This window comes from Lichenostomus cassidix, chromosome 9, assembly GCF_008360975.1.
Source record: "Lichenostomus cassidix isolate B80296 chromosome 9, HeHo_3.0, whole genome shotgun sequence".
Taxonomy (NCBI): Eukaryota; Metazoa; Chordata; class Aves; order Passeriformes; family Meliphagidae; genus Lichenostomus; species Lichenostomus cassidix.
This window is the reverse complement of record NC_139490.1, coordinates 1,552,022-1,573,047: the sequence shown is the minus strand read 5'-3', so window position 1 is coordinate 1,573,047 and position 21,026 is coordinate 1,552,022. Positions and strand designations below refer to the sequence as shown.

At 51.7% G+C, this 21,026-nt stretch overlaps 1 protein-coding gene and 1 long non-coding RNA gene across 3 annotated transcripts in view; one reads left to right on the top strand and one right to left on the bottom strand.

Moving 5' to 3' along the window:
• SCHIP1 (schwannomin interacting protein 1) overlaps positions 1-21,026 on the bottom strand; it is a 65,405-nt gene that overhangs the window by 22,476 nt on the left and 21,903 nt on the right. For both annotated transcript variants that reach the window (XM_085068936.1, XM_085068937.1), the window contains one exon: positions 10,375-10,782. In XM_085068936.1, the coding sequence (XP_084925062.1) occupies positions 10,375-10,782 (408 nt within the window). The remainder of the gene's footprint in view (positions 1-10,374; positions 10,783-21,026) is intronic.
• Positions 948-6,595, top strand: LOC146433046 (uncharacterized). Its single transcript, XR_014853977.1, has 2 exons — positions 948-1,157; positions 2,797-6,595. It is a non-coding gene; the product is annotated as an uncharacterized LOC146433046 (long non-coding RNA).

Sequence of the window (21,026 nt, the reverse complement as noted above, 5' to 3'; positions counted from 1 at the left end):
TTCAATACCTCCTCAAAAAAGGAGTGACTTTGCAGGGACAAATCTTCCTCTGAGTCATGGTCAGGACAAAAATAGAAGGGGATTTTTCCCTCAGCTCTGAGGGCTGATGCCCATAACTCCATGGTTTTGGCAGAAATCCACTTTTGGGGGGGGCTGGTTAAAATATCCACATGACTGTCCCCAAATCTGAGAGGTTCAACTGCTGAGATCAGGCATTTGGGGAGGATGGAGCAAACCCAGCCTGGTTTTTGTTGTTGGATGAATGCAGCTCCAGCCCTTTGGACACCCCACACTCAGGGTTAATGAATTAATGAATTAATGAATTAATGAATTAATGAATGCCCTGGATTTCAGTCAGCCTGGTTCCCTCTGTCTGCATGGCCAGCCTGCATTTCCAGGGATTTTGCCACAGTGAAATATTCCACCCAGAAGTTTTTTTGGCCCCAAATCAGTAACTTCATGCTTGCTAAGGGGAGGACTAAATGGGATTTCTCTACCTGCTCCCAACCCAGTGACATTCCCATATTATCCCTGCTGTCCCAGGCTGGATAAAGCCCTGCTCTTGCTTCAGGTTCATTTTCAATTTTCAGCTTTTTAAAAGTGCAAAGATGATTTTTTGGAGTTTGCCTCCCCACCCCAGGGTGAGCAGAGAAAGGGAAAAAAAGGAATCCTCCTGTCTGGAGCTGCCTGGGTCACAAAGGTGATTTCTCTTCACAGGTGTCACCACCAGCTCCAAAAACAATTCCCTCAGGGATAAAAATCCCCTTCCTGCCTGCCCCAGCCACCAGCCAGGTTGCAGACTCAGTGTTTCAGATCAGCCAGGGCAGGCAGAGCGAGCAGGAGGCTGGAAAAAGCTAAAAATAACAGGATAAGCAAGGGTGGATCCCAGCTGAGCCTTATTAGTCATGGAGCGAGGGAGCTGCTGGTGGCACAGCAGCACCATATAAGAGCAAGAAAACAACTCTGCTCTCCTCACTCTCCTTTTTCCTCCTCTCCTGTTCCACCTCAGGCGTTCTGTTCCTCTTGCTCTGGCAGCCTGCGGCTTTTCCTGCTCGTTCAGTGTCGTGTTTTCCAGGAGTTTTTCCACAGGAGGAAAATCCTGGGTGTTCCATTTGAAGGTGTCTGCTGGAATTGGGCCAGTTTTTCCAGACAGGCATGTGAGTGGGTTATTAGAGGTTGGATTTTGGAATTTTTATTTTTTTTTTTCCATTGACACCATCAAATGGAGGCTTTGAGTTGAGCCATGGAGTTCCTGCTGGCAGGAATGGCTGGGAAAGGCATTCCCATTCCCATCTGCCCCCAGAGGATTCCTTTGGATGAGCACTAAGGATGAGGTGCAAGCTGCAATTTTTTATTGGGATGAAACCACAGAGGGATTAGGAAGGAGGAAATCCTTCCCTGGGAGGTCCTGGCACAGATTCCCAGAGATTCCCTGGATCCCTGGAAGTGCCCAAGGCCAGGCTGGACAGAGCTTGGATCACCCTGGGACAGTGGAAGGAATCCCTGGAGATGGAACTGGATGATCTTTACCTCCCAGACCATTCCATGATTCCACTGAAACCACTGGAATTCCAGGAGACAAGGGAGAAATGCAATGGGGACACCCAACCCCTGAGGTGTGGGAGGAAAAGGAGCTGGCACTGGGCAGCCTGGGAGCTCCAGCAGGGAATTCCAGCTCAGAGGGACAAATCACCCTCCCTGCTGTGTTGGGGGGAACAGCAGAGCTCTGCTTCCCCAAGGAATTCTCATCTCCATGCTGGAAACAACACCAGCATACCCAGGATCCTCCCAGTGCCTTTCCCTGGGGAAAGTTTATTTTCCAAGGAGCTGTTATTTCCCCAGCAGTTACATGTTTACCGATTTCCCTTCATCCACATTCATGTAACAACCAAAAATCCTCTTTCCTAAAGCTACAGCTGCTGCCTCACTGACACCTCATCCCTGGGATTCCCTCGGGAATCAGGGCATGGAAAGCTGGATCCAGACCTCAAATCACTCCAGTTTGCTTCTGGATTTGTTTGGTCCAGTGGAAAATAGGAAATCCAGATAATTAACAGGAATTAACAGTGCCTGGAAAAGTGTGTGGGATTCTCCAGGCAGCACTGGCTCCGACCTCCAGCATTCCCAAAGACCTTCAGAACTTCCCAAAGGCCTCCAGAACTTCCCAAAAGCCTTCAGAAATCCCAAAGCCCTCCAGAACTCCCCTGCCTGGCTGGGAAATCACTTGGAATTGTTTTTGGATGCTGCAGGAGCTCTCCAGCATCTCCTCTCAGCAGCAGCAATTCCAGTTTTACATCCCAGTCATTCCAGGAGGATGGAGTGTAGGGATAACAAGGAAGGAGGGGTTGGAAATGGAGAACCAGAGCCAACCCTGAACAGAGCACAATTTCCTGGGGATGGGATGGGATGGGATGGGATGGGATGGGATGGGATGGGGAGCAGCTCAGGATCAGCACTGCCCAAACTCATCCTGCAGCTTCTATCAAGCAAAAAGCACATTTATATGGAATGTGGCACATGGGGACAGGTGGAAAACGTGGGAAACCCTCATCCATGTGACTTAGGGACAGCCTGGATTGGGATTTCCTGGGAAATAGGTGCAGCTCCTGCAGCCTTGGAGCAGGAGAAGAGCTGGCTGAGCTCTGAGCACCTATTTTGTGCCACTTAAATATTATCAATATACAGAAATATCAGCCATTCTGGTCACTGGAGGATGGATTTAAAGGAATTCCAGGGTCAAGGCTGTATCCAAAGTTTTCAGGAGCATGGCCTGATTTTTGTCTTTGCCCTTCCCAGGAACAGACACTTGGAAAAGCTCCTGGAGGTGTTTTTTCCAGCAGGATGTTTCCCTGCTGCTCCCAAGAGCTCCCAGAAGGAACAAGCTGGGATTCCTTTTCCCAGGAAATGGCCTTTAGGATCTTTACAAGGCACAGCCAGAAGTTACCTTTATGCTTTCAAACTAAGAAATAATAGATGAGAAAGCAGCAGAAAGGAAAGGCCAGCTGGAATGTGCCAGGAAAAATGCTAAGAGCTTGGATATTATGCATTAATGCAAATGAAAAACAGAGAGAATTCCATACAGAAAAACAATTCCCATCATTATTTTTTTTCTTAACTATTAAGAACATCAAACACCTCCCAGGCCAAGGAGCCAGAGAAGAGGATGACCACAGCCCAGAATGCTGCTATTTCCCCAAATCCCTCCTTAATAAACCCAACAGAGGAATTACACGGAATAAGAAGTTTGGATTCAATTTTTAATAACTCACTAAAAGCATTTGGATTCCCCACGGGCCACGCACACCAGCAGCTTTTGTGTGCATAAAGAATTCAGCACTTTAATAGAGCTCTCTTTTCTTTTTTAACCAGAGAGAGGATTAAATCTCGGCCTGGCACTTCTCTTCCCTTGGAAATCCTATTTCCTCTCGGATTTCCAGAGGAACCAGCAGGAATTGGTGGTCCTGGGTGGGATTTTCTCATGGAAGGAGATCCCTAGATCATGGAGCTGAGCTCCCAGCTGGGGGCTATAAATAAGATCTCCCAATTTCCATGACGCAAACAGCTCCACAGGGAAAGCTGAGGTGCCCCAGAATGATCCCAGCGCTTGGAAAAGCTGGAAAAACTCCCAGGAAAGAGGGATTATGGAGCACCTCGTGCAAAAGGCGACAAAACTGGAGAACTGGAAGAGGGAAAATAATTTTCCATGGAATGCATGGGTGCTCTGCTGGAGCAGGATTGATTTCAGAGCCAGGGGTGAGAGAGGATTTTGAAATCTTTTTAGTTCTGGCTAAAGAATCTCCTCCCACAAAAGGTGAGTTATTTGCAGGTGGAAGAGCCTAAATCCACCCAGCTCTGGCTCTCCTCAGAGCCCTCAGCAGTGCCCAGCATTCCACAGGAATTCCTGGATCACATTGTCCAGCCTTGGAAAACACCGAACTGAGCAGGTGAGGGGATTACTGTCAACAGCTTCCTTTTTATTTTATAAAATTCACACCTACAGGCAGACATTGGGAGAAGCTGGGAAATCCCATTTCCTCCCAGTGGGGATTACACCAAACTCTGCTAAATTAACACTGGGATTTTATAGATCCCTACAAGAGGTTTTCCCCTGAAAAAAGTCCATTTTCCCCACTAAACACGAGCTCCCTTAAAGCTCCTTTGGGCTGCACCACATCCTGAGGAGATGGGGACCCCAATTTTTGTCACTGACATTCATTGTCCTGACTTTTGTGCTGTTAGGAGAAGGAGAAATGATGCTTGGAGTAACTTCTTTCAAATTTCTCCACAAACTCCAGAAAATAACCGAGTGCTGCACTTGACATTCCAACCAGTTAAATCCAAACCACCTTAAATCCAGGCAGAGAGGAAAAAGGAAATAAATCACAATTCCTGCTGTTCTTATCACCGCTCAGGCAATTCTGCTGCTCACAGAAACACTCTGTAAGGTTTTTTCAGGAGGGCATTTGGAGCATTATTTAGACTATTTAAATAAATCTTTAAATATTTAAACAATATCGAAATAATTTTGAGTATTTAGAACATCCCTGAGGTCCCTGGTGTTTTGAAGTCAGGACAATCTTGGTTTTCCAGTGCTCTTAAGTTGCTCTAAATAAACACCTTTTCCTCTGGTTTTTAAACACCTTCTGTCCACAATTTCTCCCTCCACATGCTCCTGGATTTTCCACAGTTCCAGGTGTTCCAGACACCTCATCTGACAGGCAAAGCACATCCATCCTCTCCATCCCCAGGAGAAATGACAGGTTTTGCACAGCCCAGGGCAGTTGTGAGAATTAAACCCCCCTGCCTCGCATTTATCCCACCTCACAGGCAAGGAATATTTGCCTAAGTACGTAATTATTATCCTGGGAAATCAAAATCCCTGCTGCCTGCTGCTATTCCAACCTGAGACACTTCAGTTCAAGTGGGAATTTGAAGAATTAAGGGAGGGCTACAAAGCTCCACAATCTCCCTGTTTCAAAAAAAAACCCCAGTGTTTTGAGATATTCCAAATTTTGCTTGGCATAAAGGCTCACTTCTCTCCTTGGAAATCCTTCAGATTCCCTACCTGGGATTCACAAACACCAAAAAATACTAATTTAAAATAAACTTCTTGGCTTTACAGAGCCGGATTGTGGATATTCTCCCTCAGCATCACATTAAAGGGAGATTAACTGCTGCCTGCACCACTGTTAGTGCTGGAAAAATCCAACTTTTCCAGCTTTTCCACATCCCACAGGAATCATTCACTCACCAGCCGACTGGGGTCCATCACCTGCAGGAATTCACATTATAGCAGCTCTGGGATAAGGGAGAACCATCCATCCAAACAGAATCCATAGGCTGTCCCCCTTGTGTCTGCACTTCCTTGAAGGAAAGGCTCTGCAGCAGCAATGGCAATCAAGTTTTCCCTCAGCATTGTTGATCCTGGCAGTTTTGCCCGGCTCGGTTTTGTAAACACATGCCTCTGATCTGTGGAATTGCCACCGAACAACCTGCAAATGCCCATGGATGTTTTCCCAGCGGAATGACAGGGGCAGGATCAGGAATCTCCCAGCGCCAGGCAACCTTTGAGCTGGGCGGGAGGTGGCCAAAGTCCAGGGCTCTCCCGATCCAGGATTATTCCTGCAGCACATCCCAGTCCCAGGACGCTGGGACAAATCAGTGTTTTGCCTGGAATGACAGCTTTTTCATGGATTATTCCTGCAGCACATCCCAGTCCCAGGATGTTGAGACAAAGCAGTGTTTTGCCTGGAATTGCAGCTTTTTCATGGATTATTCCTGCAGTACATCCCATTCTCAGGATGTTGGGAAAAAGCAGTGCTTTGCCTGGAATTGCAGTTTTTTCATGGATTATTCCTGCAGCACATCTCATTTTCAGGACACTGGGATTGCTTTGCTTGGAGTGGCAGCTTTTCCCACACTTCAAAGGTTTGTTTCCCATGTCAAAGCCTCTCAACAACTGAACTGAACTGCCCCGGAGGAGCTCCCTGATCCTGACTTTCTCCTGTGCCTGGTGAGGAATTCTGTGCTCAAATCCAGCTGGAACAGGAGCTGCCAGGTGGGCAGGGAAGGTCTGGCTGAGCAATGACAGAAATGCAATTTCCTGCAAGCCCCAAGCTTTTGGAAAGCAGAAGTTCTCACACTGACAGCTTCTGTGTGGAAAAATTCCTTCTGGGCATTAATCCCTGGCTGCTCCTCCCTGCTCCTGCCACTCCCATCCCAGACAACATCCACATCCTCCGGGGAGGAAGGAACTCACACTGCAGGCGGCTCAACCCAGTAATTATTGCTCAGTTAAAGCCAGAACCAACTCAGTGACAACCTCCAAGCCAATATTTTCTCCCTGAATGTTTGGGACAGTGCTCCAAGGTGGATCGAGGCTTTACACCAAAGGTCTGGGCTTGATCCCAGCCCACATTCCGGAAAATCCTGCTGCACCAATGCTCCCACATGGCTTGAAAGAACACCTGTTGGCTCCATTTCTCTCCTCCCTCTTGCCAAGCTGCTCCATACATTTCTCCTTCCATTCCAGCTGCTCTGATCCATGAAAATCTGATCCCTGCCCATGGCCAATTAAGAAATTATTTAAATATTTTAGCTTATGCTGTAAAATGTACTTTGTATTAGTTTCCAATTTTCAGGGAGACACCTATAAAGCCACAGGCAGAAGAAAGAGGCGCTCACATGGTCCATGCTGAATTCCATCCTGACAGCTCCTGGAATGTCCTGGGTTAGCCTTCAGAGTCTCATGGAATCATTAAGGCTGGAAAAGCCAGGTGTCTGGAGAGATGTGGGATCCCTTGGAATCACCACCACAGGGATGGGATAACTCATCCACCTGCCTCACAGCTCAGGCAGGAATATTCCGGGGTTGAAAAGGTAAAACAGAGATTCCAGCCCATCCCTGCCCATCCAGAGGGCTCCTGCAGAAGTCCTGGAAGCTGCAGGGCTGAGTTTTGAGCAGCACTGCCTGCACTGTGGGCAGCAGAACTGCTGTGGCGATTCCATCGCTCCCTCGGTGTCACAGCATCTCCTGCCCGAGCCACCTCCCCTCCTGCCGCCTGCCTTTAATTGACTCCGCGATATTCTTCCCAGACAATCCATCCCGTTGATTGTAATTGCCACGCTCGGAGAGGCGACGGGAGGAATATTAAAGCCATTAAGGCTGATTTGGATTTTATTCGAGCCATTAGAGGCACGGCGAGCGGAGCCTCGCTGCTTCCCCGGCACCTCGGGGCTCCTGAGGGCCAGAAATCACCCCAGGGCACGTTTGGCACCGCTTTGGACGCAGCCAGGAGTTGAGGAAAGGAGGAGAAATTTGAAAAAATAGGAGGGAGTGGCTTCCTGAGGCTGGGTGAGGAGATTGAGCCAAGCATCTCCATAATGACCCTGCTGAGCACCAAGTGCCCTCAGGAAAAATGGTGTTTCTGCTCTGAGGCCTGGAGGGAGCTCAGCCCCTCAGCATTCCCGATCGTCCTTGCATTCCAGCCCAGATGTTCCTGGCTGGAAAAGCTCCTCAAACCACGCTGAGCTTCCTCAGAAGTGGGAATTTCCTTCTCCTGTGCCTCCAGCACGATCCGTGTCCCTCAGCAAGGCCTCAGGCCTCGCTGGCTGGAAGAGCACAGCACAGCCCTGGGGATCAGCAGGAATTCCTGAATTCCTGAATCCAGGGACAGGGAGCAGGGATGGGGCAGGCAGAGACCGAGGGAGAGGAGAACAGCCTCAGGGAGCAGCAGGGCCTGAGGGATCACTCCTGTCCTTTGTGGTCAGCCCAGGCCCTGAGGAGTCACTCCTGTCCCATGAGGTCACCCCAGGACCTGAGGGGTCACTACTGTCCCCTGAGGTCACCCCAGGCCCTGAGGGGTCACTCCTGTCCCCTGCCCTGCCCTCACTTGGGGCACAATTAACCCCAACAAAACAGAGGTCCTGACAGCAGAGAGAACGCGATTTTTATCATCTTAATCGATCCATCTTAACAAAATCACCTCAATGAAACATCTCTCTGGATTCCTGGGAACATCAGCCAGCCTAGGAGACACTTCCACTTGGAGCAACAGCTGCTTTCCCATCCCATCATCCTATCCTGCTGACAGATCATTCCTTACCCCAGCCAAAGCATATCCTACTCAAATTTCCCTTTTCCTGAGCTATCCTGCTCAGCCCAGTCCATCTTCCCTGTGTTTGCCTCCTGGCTGCCTTCCCTCCATGATTCCCATGTTTACAAACACTTGGGCTTCCAGCAAGGCAAGGCAAGGCTTTGTTATAAACACTGAGCTGCAGGGAAATGTCAAGGGCAGGGAAAACAAAAATCACAAGAGATTTTCACTTCAGCCTGGAAGGGTTTGGGTCGCTGCAGCTCGTGGGACACGCTGGGAGCTCCAGACACAGCCAGGGAGGGGCAGGAGGTGTCCCGGGGACATCAAACAGCCTGCCCAGCCAGCCAGGATGGGAAATGGAAGGAAATGTCCCTTTCCCTCTGATCCAGGCGGGAAGTGGAAGGAGCAGAGCTGGAACACCTCTTCCTCCTCCTCCCTGGGAGCCAAGAGAATTCCAGCCAATCCTGGAATGAAGGTGCCTCCAGGACAGCTGGGGAGTTAAGGGAAGTCTCTCCAAGGCCACCAACACTGGAAAAGTCCCATCTCCAGCTGCTGGAGAGCTGGCAGCTCAGCCTCACCCACGGGAGATGCTCTCCATGGCTGAACTGCAGTGTCCATCCAGACTCAGCCCAGCTCCAGCTGCTGCCCGGGATCTGCACAGCACCACAGGACAAGTCAGGGCCTGAGGAGGCCTGAATTCCTTCCTTTGTGCTTGCAGGAGGGGATGGGAGGATGGAGGAGGAAAATCCTGACAGGGGTGGAATTCCTTAGGTGACAGCTCACCTGGTTAAGCTCATGCCTGGAGGCGAAGAGTTTCCAGCAGTGCCAGCAGAGGTGATCAGATAACGCCGGAGAAATCAGCTCCCAAACCACAAAAATGAGGTGGGTAAATTTTTTTGTGGGTTTTTTTTTTCCCTTTTTTCCAAGCTGAGTTTCTGCACAAATGACTGTAATTAAAGCTGTTACCTGTCAGTTCCTCCAGGCACTGAGGCTCCAGCGTTCAGGCTTTGGAAAAAAGCATCCCTGCATGGCAGCAGTCCCACTCATCCCTCAGCTTACTCATCCTGCCCAGCACCCACCCAGATTTGTCACCAATTAGTTGTGATTCAAGGATCCAGGGGGAAATCCCCACCTCCCTGAGCGAGGTGACTTCACAGGAAGTTAGGGCATGGAATGCCTTTTAAATAACAGAAAACCATGGAAAAAGGATCATGTGTGCCACAAGCAAGGCCACGGGGTACGGCTGGGGAGGCACACAGCGTTTAGCAGCCATCCAAAGGCTCCTGCAGAGCTTCCAGGAGATTTGGTGGATTCCTTTGGAATTCATACATTATGGAAGAGGCTCAGCCCTGCCGTGTCACCGGCGTGTCTGCAGTGCTTGTTCCTGTCATATCCCTGCAGCTCACAAGTTCTGTGCGGCTCCCAAATCTCCCTAAATGATGGGATTGCGCCACGATTTGCAGGGGGTTTTGTACAGCAGCACTGGGGGGTCATTCTGAGGGACAGCAGATCCTCAGGAAAGGTTCTTTCCCTCAGGAAGGAGGAGCACACGGCGCCAGCCTGGCACTGCTCCCAGCCTGGGAAAAGCTCTTATTCCTTGGCCTCTCCAAGGGGACGCCAGTGCTGAGACAGCCTGGTGGGGACACCTCGTTCCCATCGGGAACAGCCACCAGCCCTGCCACAGCCCTGGGGCAGCAGGGGACAGTCCCACCCCTGCTGGGGATGCTCCGGGAAAGTTAGAGAATCATGGAATGGTTTGGGATGGAAGGGATCTCAAAGCTCATCTCATTCCCTGCTATGGGCAGGGACATCTTCCACCAACCCAGGGGGATCCAGCCCGGCCTTGGACACTTCCAGGGATCCAGGGGCATCCTCAGGGAAAACCATTCCAGGGGCCTTCTCACCCTCCCGAGAATTCCTTCCCAAGATCCCATGTAACCCTGGCAGTGGGAAGCCATTCCCTGTGTCCTGTCCCTCCATCCCTTGTCCCCAGTCCCTCTCCAGCTCTCCTGGAGCCCCTTTAGGCTCTGAGCTCTCCCTGGATCCGTCTCTTCTCCAGGTGAACATTCCCAGCTCCCCAGCCTGGCTGCAGAGCAGAGAGGCTCCAGCCCTGGAGCAGCCCGGTGGCCTCCTCTGGCCTCTCTCCAGCAGCCCCACTGCTCCCGCAGGATCCCCAGCCCGGCAGCATCACTCCCGGCGCGATCCCAGCGCCCCAAACCGATCCCCCCCTCTCCATCCGCGCCCCCCGAGCGCTCCGCCGCCTTCCGCGCTCACTCACCGAGGCGGAGCCGCCCCGCGCGTTGCGCTCCTGCTCGCGGCTCTGCAGCCCGGCCAGGTGCCGCTCCAGGGCTGCCCAGTCCATGGCCGGGGGCTGCGGGTCCCGGGGCGGCCTCGCCGCCGCGCTCCGCCGGCGCTGCGCGGGCTCGGAGCGGGCCGGGGGCAGCGGGCGGGGGCAGCGCCGGCGGCCATGGGCGGCGGGGCAGCGCGGCGGGGACGGCGGCGACCCCCCGTCCTCCTCCTCCTCTTCCTCCTCCTCCGAGTCCTCCAGCGCCGCCAGCTCCAGGCTGCCGGGGGACGGCGAGGACTTGCCCTCCGAGCACGGCGTGGCTTTGCTGGAGTTGGATTCCGAGCTGGAGCGGCTGCTGCCGGCGTCGCTGCCTAAATCCATGCCATCCTCCCGGGGATCCTGCCGGAGAGAAGCGGAGCGCGGCCGCGTCAGGATGCCCGGAGCGCTGCTGCCCGGCGGGCACGGGAAGCGCCGGCCCGGGGCCGCCCCCGCTCTCCGGAGCTGCTGCCGCCGGCGCGGGGCGGCCCCGGGCGGAGCGGGCGGGGGCGGAGCGGGGCCGGGCTCGGCTCCGCCGCTCGGGAGCTGCGGGAAACGCCGGCTGGCGGCGAGAGAACACCGCTCCGGCGGGCGGAAACACCGGGATTGTCGGTATTTTTAAAATTGTAGCTAGGGTGTTAGCTGGTTTCGTTATTCTAGCTGCTGTAGCTGGGTTTTTGGTTTTTTTTGGTTATACACGAAAATATTGTTATTCTTTATTTCCGTAGTTGGTGGGTCGGGACGATTCCCAGCACAAATACAGGCTGGCTGGAGAAGGGATCAAAAGCAGCCGTGAGGAAAAGGATTTGGGGTGTTGGTGGAAGAGAAGCCCAGCCTGAGCTGGTCACAAGCACCGACAGCCCCAAAATCCCCTCTGTGCTGGGCTGAGCCCCCAGCCTGGGCAGCAGGGGAGGGGAGATTCTGCCCTTCTGCCCCTCAGGTGAGACCCCAGCTGCAGAGCTGCCTGCAGGTCTGGGGGCTCCAGAGGAGGGTGTGGAGCTGCTGGAGCAAGGCCAGAGGAGGCCATGGAGACACTCCCAGGGCTGGAGCCAGGCTGGGAGAGCTGGGGGTGTTCATCTGGAGAAGAGAAAGCTCCAGGGAGAGCTCAGAGCTCCTGCCAGGGCCTAAAGGGACTCCAGGAGAGCTGGAGAGGGACTGGGGACAAGGGATGGAGGGACAGGACACAGGGAATGGCTTCCCACTGCCAGAGGGCAGGGATGGATGGATGGGATCTTGGGAAGGAATTGTTCCCTGGGAGGGTGGGGAGGAGCTGGGATGGAATTCCCAGAGAAGCTGTGGCTGCCCCTGGATCCCTGGAAGTGTGCAAGGTCAGGTTGGACAAGGCTTGGAACAACCTGGGACAGTGGAAGGTGTCCCTGCCATGGCAGGAGTGGCACTGGATGGGATTTAACTTCCCCTCCATCCCAAACCATTCCATGATTTGATGGAAATGGTTTGGTGAGGGGGTGGCTCTGTCTCTGCAGGACTCACAAGGAGTGACATCCTCCCTCCCACACCCCCAGGGACCACAGGACACCTGCCACAATTCCCTGCTGCCACCCTCTCCCTTCCTTGCCTTCTCTAAAAGTCATTTAAAGTAACTCGTTAAGAGTCGCCTATAAATAACTCCGCTAAAAAAAACTAATCCAGTTTCTGTATTCTGGGTCACTGAAGCCAAGTTTAACAAGCAAATGTTCCCATTCCCAAATCCATGGCAAGGAGACCTTTTAAGGTGGTGTGGCTGAGGTGGGGAGCATCAATCACACGGATTGGGAGCTTCCAAAAAGGGGTTGGGAGATGTGGCAGCACCCGGCTGCCCTCTGATCCCTAAAATCCCAACCCTCGGGATATGGATGGGGAGAGCTTACTGGCAGGGGGAGAACCAGCAACTAGTCTTAATTAGAGTGAAATTGAAACGTGGAATTGGATTAGGAGCTTCTTCTGGGGCAGGGTTTGGTGTGAGAAACACATCCTTGAGGTCGTGCAGCAAGAATCAAAACATCTCTGTGTTATCAACTCTGTTCTCTGCACAAATCCAAACCACAATTCCAACCTGTCCCAGCCGCTGTGAGAAAGTGAACTCTACCCCAAAAGCGGCACGGGGGGGTTGAAGATGTCCTGTTGTGTAGGGTGGGGACATGGACAGGGCACAGTCCCCCAGGGAATGGGCACAGCTCGGGGCGAATCTCCCCTTTGTGGCTCCCCACAGTCCAGCTGGGTTTGTCAGCAATTCCAAGGGGATGAGAGGGAGAAGGGAACATCTGCAGCCAGTTAACTCCTGCGACTTTTGAACTCTGCAGCTCATCCCCAGGAGCCCCGGCCGGGGAGGGGAGGGGAGGGGAGGGGAAGAAGGGCCTCCTCTGCCCAGCCTGGCTCCACATCCTCCTCCTGGGCAGCAGCGACCCTGGAGGGGCAGAACTTCTACCCCAGGAGCTCAAGGGGCCCTAAAACCAACACCATCAGGCAAGAAAAGCTTCAGGAAATGGGGCACAGAGTGGGGCTGAAAGGTTTTGGTGTCGGGGAGTTATCCCCTCTTTTCTCTGTGGGGTGGGAATCACAGGCATAGGAAGGTTTGGGCTGGAAGGGTTTCCAAAACCTATCCAGTGCCACCTGTCATGGCAGGGACACCTTCCACTGTCCCAGGCTGCTCCAAGCCCTGTCCAACCTTGGACACTTCCAGGGATCCAGGGGCAGCCACAGCTTCTCTGGGAATTCCTTCCCAATATCCCTGTGGCAGTGGGAAGCCATTCCCATTGCCCTCTCACCCCAAGCCCTGGTTCAAAATCCTTTGTGCAGGAGGCTGTGCCTCCCAGGCACAGCTCCAGAGGGATACAGGGGCTGTGATCCACAGGGAATATCCCATGGCTTATTTGGGATTAACCTTTCCCCTGAGGTGTCTCCTCCAGGTGCTCTCCAGGTTCTGAGCCCAGATTATCCCAATTGACTCTCCTGACCCCCAGAGCAGCTGGGCAAGGCTGAATTCCTCCCTCCTCCTGATCCCAACTTCCCTCCCAGGCTTCCTGAAACTCCACAGAATCAGGAACTGCAAAGTGCAGCTTTAAAAATAATCCCAGCAAATGGCAGGAAGGAGCAAAACCCTGGAGATGAATTACACTGGGAGAAGGTTTTCCCACAAGGTTAGGAGGGGGTGGCACTTGACACACTTAGTGTGGTGCAATTCTTTATTTGGGGCTGGTTGAATGTCACCAGCAGCCGAAGAAGGAATCTTTTTGCTGAGCAAAGGAGGAGCTGCCTCCCTGCTCCCAGTCTGGGAGTCACAGACTGTAGGAATTTTGTTTTATAGGATCTTGATTAGGGAATTTTCTTTCCCTCAATGCCTCGAGTACAATGTTTTGTGGAAGACAAGAGCATTTCCCTCTCCTGGAATTTCCCCCTGTGGACACCTGGAATGGCATGAAACAAGTGCCAGGCACTTCCCATTCCAAATTTTCCTGTTTTAGTGGGATAAAGCTGTTTCAGCCTTCATTCAGTTAATGCAGTAAGCCCCTGAAAATCCCTCCCTGCTGCCCTGTCCTCAGACAAATCCATATTCTCCTGAGGCTGAACGCATCAAGCACATGATTTTTCCAAGTTTCCCTTTTTTCCCCACTGCAGACAGATCCAATCATTTTTAATCCCATCATAACCCTCCCCACTTCTGATTATCCATGGGGAACATATTCCTGCCTGACCCTACACAGGAAGGAAGCAGCTCTTGCTATTCCAAACACAAATGTCATTTCTGCCTTTCCCAAGCCAGCATCAAACAGGTCCCTTCTCCAAAACCATGAAAAACTTGGGATTTGGATGGATTTTCAAGGGTGTGAACACAAACCCTTGGAGATGAAAGAATCTGCTTGAACAGCTCTTTGATTCAGTGCAAAGGAGAGTTTAATACAAACAAGGCTTGTGGGGTTGATTCTGAGGCAGAAATACATCATCAAAATGAGATCCTTATTATTTTCCTGGTGCTGGTTTCAAAGGCAGTTTGCTGATTATCATAAGCCATTAAATGGATCTCGTTTTTTCCATTTTGGCACTGCTGTAACCCCATTCTAAAATGGGATTTGTGTGCTGTCTCATGCTAAATTGCAGAAGTTTTTGGGTCAGAGGAGGAGGAAGGCAGGGAAGTCACAACCACCCTTGAAACACCATCAATCCATAAATATAGGAACATTCCTGCCAGCTGGGTCTTTGTCCAATCACCCTCACATCCACCCAGAGCTCCCAAATTGTGCTTTTACCTTAAAAACTGGGGTTTGTTTTGTTTTTTTCTTGAACTGACTCCCAGCCAGAGCTGAGCTCTGGCCTCACCCAGGTGGGATTTGCCAGGGAAATGACACTGAGATAAAGATATCCCTGGGATAAAGCAGGACAGGGAAGAAGTTTCCTCTGAACACATAGAATTCCCTTTTCCTGGAAGGAAAAGGACTGCACTGAGATCAGGGCTCATTTCCTTTTCCTGTTGTGACTATTCCTGGGTTTTGTGATTCCATGGGCAGCAGAAAGGCTGGCAGAGTTCACCTGGGGTCTGCACTGCACCCCAACACCCAAAAAATCAGCTCAGACCTCCAAAAATCAGATTCCCCCTATATCCCCTGGCCACATTTTTCAGGAATTGGGTTTTTTCCCCCCATTTCTCCTCTTCTATAGAAGTTTTCAGCCCCACATCCCATGGAGGGATGTGGATTTTTCATCCCAAAGAATTCATCCCCAGCCTTGCAGGGAGCACAAGCCAAGAGCTGTGGTTTCTTCCTCCATAGCCTCCAGAGCCAGAAGATTCCCTGGATTCATTAAAATCTCTGAAATATTCCATGTGGATCCTCCGAAATCCTGTGGATCCACCCTGGGAAAGAGGAGGAGGAGGAGGGGGAAGAACCCACAGCTGCCTCCATCCCATTCCCACTCCCAATTCAGGCATCCCATCATTCCCAAGGCAAAAATAAACCACTTTTTACGGCTGTGGGGAACAGCCTGGATGTGTCCTGCAGGTGCCATGGCGACAGACACCTTCCAAGATCAGGAAAGCAAACAGGGACTCGGGAATTTGTGTTTGAGGGGAAATTATATTTGGAACAACACAGGGTTGGCATCTGTCACTGTCTGGCTCTGCCTGAATTCCCCTCATCCAGCTCCAGCTCCTTTTGGGAAGAGCTGCTCCCACTTTTTAGGCTGTCCTGGAGGGATTGAACACATTCCTGCTGCCTTCCCCTGCCAGGCCAGCCTGGGACAGCTCACAGCAGGTGGGAGAAGCTGGATGAGCCCCGAGGTGACAGCAGCAGCTCCAGGGATCACTGCAGGGGATGATCCATGCCTTTGGAGCAGAGCATTCCCTGCAGCTGCTGTGATTTTCCCTGTTTTCCCAGCTGGTGTCGAGTCCCACATTCCACTGAGCTGGCAGATTGGGGCCTCTAAAATGATTTCTGCAGGGGAGTGAAAAAAGGTCACATTTCAGCTGGAATGATGCTGGGAAAAGGAATGTGTCACTCCCATAGGATAAATATAAATATTGGGAATAAATCCCTCCCTGGGAGGGTGGGGAGGCCCTGGGATGGATTTCCCAGAGAAGCTGTGGCTGTCCCTGGATCCCTGGAATGTCCAAGGCCAGGCTGGACAGGGCTTGGAGCAGCCTGGGACAGTGGGAGGTGTCCTGCCATGGCAGGGGTGGCACTGGGTGGATTTAAGGTCCTTCCAACCCAAACCATTCTGGGATTCTGGGATTTGATGATTCTGGGATAAATATTCTGGCAGAGTGGACTATTTTACAGCTTATTCATACAGAAAAGTTTTCTCCTCTCCAAAAATCCCCAGTGAGATCCTGCAGTCCCTGGGCACTCCGAGTATCCCAGACTTTGGGATTAGGATCACAGGGATACTGCACTGCTCCAAGTTTGCCAGCCCTGTGCATCCCTGAGATTCCAACAACAAACCAAACACCACCCTAAAAATGCACCAAAAAGCCCATTTCATTGTAAAACAGACACAGTGGGGTGTCACCTGCAGCCTGGCGGGGTGCAGGGATAGGATAATTACCCTCTGGAATGCTGCATCCCTCGGGAAGCCAGAGGGCACAGGGATGCCATGGCACAGCATTCCCTTGTGGGCATTGCTTTGGTACCACTTGGGTTTGCAGCTTTATCTCTTTACATTGAGCAAATTAAATTTAGCAAATGAATCCTTTGTGTAATTTGGAATGGGAGAAAGGAGGGAGGGAAATGCCAGCAGGACTGGGAGCGATGGCATTGCCATGCCAGCTCTGCAGGTGGCACAGGAGGGGACAGAGGGGAAAGAGAGGGACAAGGGCAGCATCCCAAAAATCATCCCCTCTTGGGTCCTGCTCAGCATTCCAGGCTCTGGCAGCCCCCAGATCTCCAAACTGGGATTGGATGTTTCCAGCAGGAAAGCTGCTAGCTCTGCTCAAGCTCTGCCAGGCCTTGCCTCATTCCCAGAAGTTTTCCCCATGACCTAAAACACCCACAAAATCCACATTGCCTCCTCTCCTTTGTTAAAATTGGAGGAAGAAAGAGTTCCTCCTGCCCAGACTGGTTTTCCTCTGAATTATTTGTTGCAGGATGAATCACAGCATCATGGAATGGTTTGGGTTAGGAGGGACCTTTACACCCATCCGGTTCCAATCCCCTAGGATTGAACACCTTCCCCTATCCCAGGGGCTCCAAACCTGGCCGGGAACAATTCCAGGGCTGAAGCTGCTTTCCCAGCCCGGCAGGGCCAGTAAAATCCTGGGAGTAAACAAAAGGGATCCTCCTTATCTGCCCAACAGCTTCTGGAATTCCGTGCAATCATCAAGGCCAGGGGGGAAAAATGCCCTTTAATAAAGTGCATTGGAAGGCACGTGGGTAAGGAATGCGAGCAGGGAAATAGCTGGAATATTTCAAACGCGTGGATCCACAGAGCCCTGCTGAATCTTAGTGTTTATGTTGGTTCCTCTGAATGCATTAACTCCTGAATTCCAGCCTGTGCAGAGAAGCTTTCGCTGCATTTCTCCCCCAGAATTCCGCCGGATCCTTTGGGCAGAGCGGAATCAGCCCCTTAAGGAAGTTTCATCTTAATTAAGGAGTGTGTTAATCACCTCGGGGGCCTCTGGTTGTCACTGGGAGGGGTTGAAGTGCAACCAAAGCAGGGAGGAGCGAGCTCAGCTCCAGCGGAACCCAGAGAGATTCATCCCACCTGCCTGAGCTGAAGCCGGCAATGTTTGGAGCAAAAAAAATCAACATTCAGGAATTTCTCCCGAGTTTTTGGTGCATCCTGGATCATCCAGTTCACTGCCCGATTGAGGGCTGAGGAGGTTTTTCTTTTTTTTCCTGGGACCATGAATATTTTACAGTGAACCCTTTTTTGTCCAAATCAATTAAAGCCGAGCCACAGAAAACGGTTTACAAAAATCAAGTTTGGATATTCCTTCCACAATCTCATGTTCCCCAAGATTCCCCTTCCTGTCTGCGCTGTCTGAGCTCAGCTGCGGGGTTGAGTCAGGTTACAGATAATTAATCCCAGCCTAGAGCAGCTCCAGCCTGGGGCACGGGAGAACCTGGAGAGGGGAAGGTGCAATTCCTGCTGGAAAAGGAATGGCTGCAGGCGCCCTTCAAAGGGTGGATCCAATCCCAGCAATCTGCTCCCTTCCCGGTTCGTTTGGAGCCAAAAGCTGTTGCTGATTCCCGGTTCCAGCCAAGGGCAATTCTCCTTTGTTATTTCCTGTGTCTGCACCTCCGACAGCCCGTTCCCATCGGGATGCAGCTCAGGTTTGCGGGAGGACATTTCCAGCTTTGCTTTTCCCTGATGATTTATGGTATCCTCAATCCAGCCCTTCCCAGGAGCCATCCGAACAGCACAGCTCCATAAACAGGCTCGGAGCGAACTGTTCTGCCTGGAACTTTTGGGTTTTTTTCCTCTCAATCTCAGGGCCAAGCCCCAGCTCCCTGCACTGCCCTCTCCTCCCCGGCTTTTGCTAGCGTTTCTGTGCCAGAGGCGGAGCTGGCTGTGTGGGATGATCCGTGGGGTGCCCACAGTGTTCCATGGATGGGGATGTGTGTTTCCTTAGCTCCCTTTCCCTCTCCATTTCTGCTTTGGGGCATGGAAAGTTTGGATTTAATGGGTTGGGAGAGCTGTTCAACCTTCGTGATTCTGGGATTCCTTTTCCTTAATGGTTCCGGGATTGTCTTTCCTTAATGGTTCTACAATTCCTTTTCCTTCATGATTTTGGGATTCCTTATCCTTCATGATTCTGGGATTTTCTTTCCTTAATGGTTCTAGGATTCCTTTTCCTTCATGATTCTGGTATTCCTTTTCTTTTGTGATTCTGGGATTCTCTTTCCTTCATGATTCTGGGATTTCTTTTCTTTTGTGATTCTGGGATGCTCTTTCCTTAATGGTTCTAGGATTCATTTTCCCTCATGATTCTGGGATTCCAGGAGCTGGTTTTGGGAAGGCATCACTGAGAGCCCTGGCCCATTTCTGGTGGCCTCCCCGAGCATCTCTCCTCAGTTATGTCCCAGATCTGGCTCGGGGTGTTTCACCCACAGAACAGCTCAACAATCACAGAATCCCAGGATCACTGAGGCTGGAAAAAGCCCTTCAGGACCACCAAGTCCAAGCTGTGCCCAATCCCCACCTTGCCCCCAGCCCAGAGCACTGAGGGACACAGCCAGGAATGCCTTGGACATCTGCAGGGATTGAGACTGCAAAGCTCCCTGGGCAGTTCCAAGGTCTGACCACATTTTCCATGTGGAAATTCCTGCTGATGTCCACCCTGAGCCTCCCCTGCCCAGCCTGAGGCTGTTCCCTCTCTTCCTGTCCCTGTTCCCGGCTGTCCCCTCCTGTCAGGAGCTGTGCAGAGCCACAAGGTCCCCTGGTCCCCTTTTCCCCAGGCTCAGCTCCTTTCCCAGTACTTCCAGGAGGATTTTCTCCCTGAGGAATCCGGAGGAGCAGCCCAGGGAGGCAGCAGGGCTGGCAGAAGTGCAGCTGCACAGACCCAGATTCCTTTCAGGCACTCCACAATTGCTCTCCAAAACAGAACAGAGTTCAGAACATCCACCTGTGAGGGGAGAACTGCTGTGGGAAAGCTTTCCCTCCCCATTTCCCTTGGAACCAGGAAAAGGGCAGGAAAGCCATCCCTGTTCTCACCCCAAACACCTCTGCTCTATCCAAAGGTTCTTTCCTGCCTGTTTCCCACCTGGTTTTCCCAAACACCCTGCTGGCCTGAGATTCCTCACGTGAGCACAGCAGGAATGTGTTCACCCGGCCCAGGGGAGTATTTTTGTACTCATTGATATTCAGAGCAAGAAATGCGAGATCAAAAAACCCCAAACTCCTTCATGACACGCAAATCCAGGGAAAATGAAATCTGTGGCTGCAGCACAGGGAGCTGTGAGGAGCGAGCTCTCCTCCCTGATGAGGAATTGTACTGCAACAGATGCAGCTCTTGATGTTTGTTTTCTGCATAAATCTACATTTTAGGCTGAAAGCAACTGCTCAGGCTTTGTCTCGCTCTGTTCCATCCCTCACTGCTCTTTTCAGCTCAGTGCCTCTCAAAACAGCTCCATTTCGGGACTTTTCCAGCCCCAAAATCCCAACCAGGGAGGCTTAGGCCATGTAATCACTTTGCTGCAGGCCTGCAGGCCTGGGGTTTGGGATTGGGATTTTCCTTCTTCCATGGCCATGGATTCCTGCCCCAGGAATGGTCCCTGCCAGCCCCGAGGGTGTGCAGCACCCAAGGGAACAGAGAGGGACAGCCTGGAGTGGGTGCTGTCCCTGCAGGATCCATGCTGGGGATGGGAATTGCTGTGGGACACGGGGCTTGTGCTGGAATTGCAGAGAATTCCCAAAGGGTTTGGGTTGGAAAGGACCATAAATCCCATCCAGTGCTACCCCTGCCATGGCAGGGACACCTTCCACTATTTCCAGGTTGCTCCAAGCTCTGTCCAGCCTGGCCTTGGACACTGCCAGGGATCCAGGGGCAGCCACAGCTTCTCTGGGAATTCCATCCCAGCCAGAAATTCCTTCCCAAGATCCCATCTAAATCCACCCTCCTTCAGCCTAAAGCCATTGTCCCTCATCTTATCACTGGAACTGTCATTTGACTGATATAATCTATAATTTATTCCACGATCCCTGGAGCTGGGATGGCTGTTGGAATGGCTGGACATGGGGCAGCTCTGAGAACAGGCAGTGAATTTGCCCCAGGAGCCTTATTCCCTCAGAAAAGATGGATGTGGAGGGAGGAATATTCTACAATCCCAACCCCAGAAGGTGAAAAGGATGGATATGGAATATAATTAGCCCATTAAGTGGGGAGCCCATTTGTTTTCAGCTTCCCTTAATCTCATTCAATGCTGTTGGTGTCAAGCTCAATTATTTTTAATTGTTCTTCCAAAACACATCTGATGAATTTATTGGATTCTCCATAGGAGCTCCCAAAACATAACTCTAGGAGGGAATTTGTTTTCCTCTCCTCTGAGGACCCTGATTTAATATCCCTGAGCTGGGAATGGAAGTGAGGAAATAAATAAACGACTGCAGGGTGTTTGTGCTCAGAACAGCCTTGTCCCACAGCACAGGGATTGTTCTGCTCCTGGATTGTTCTGCTCCTT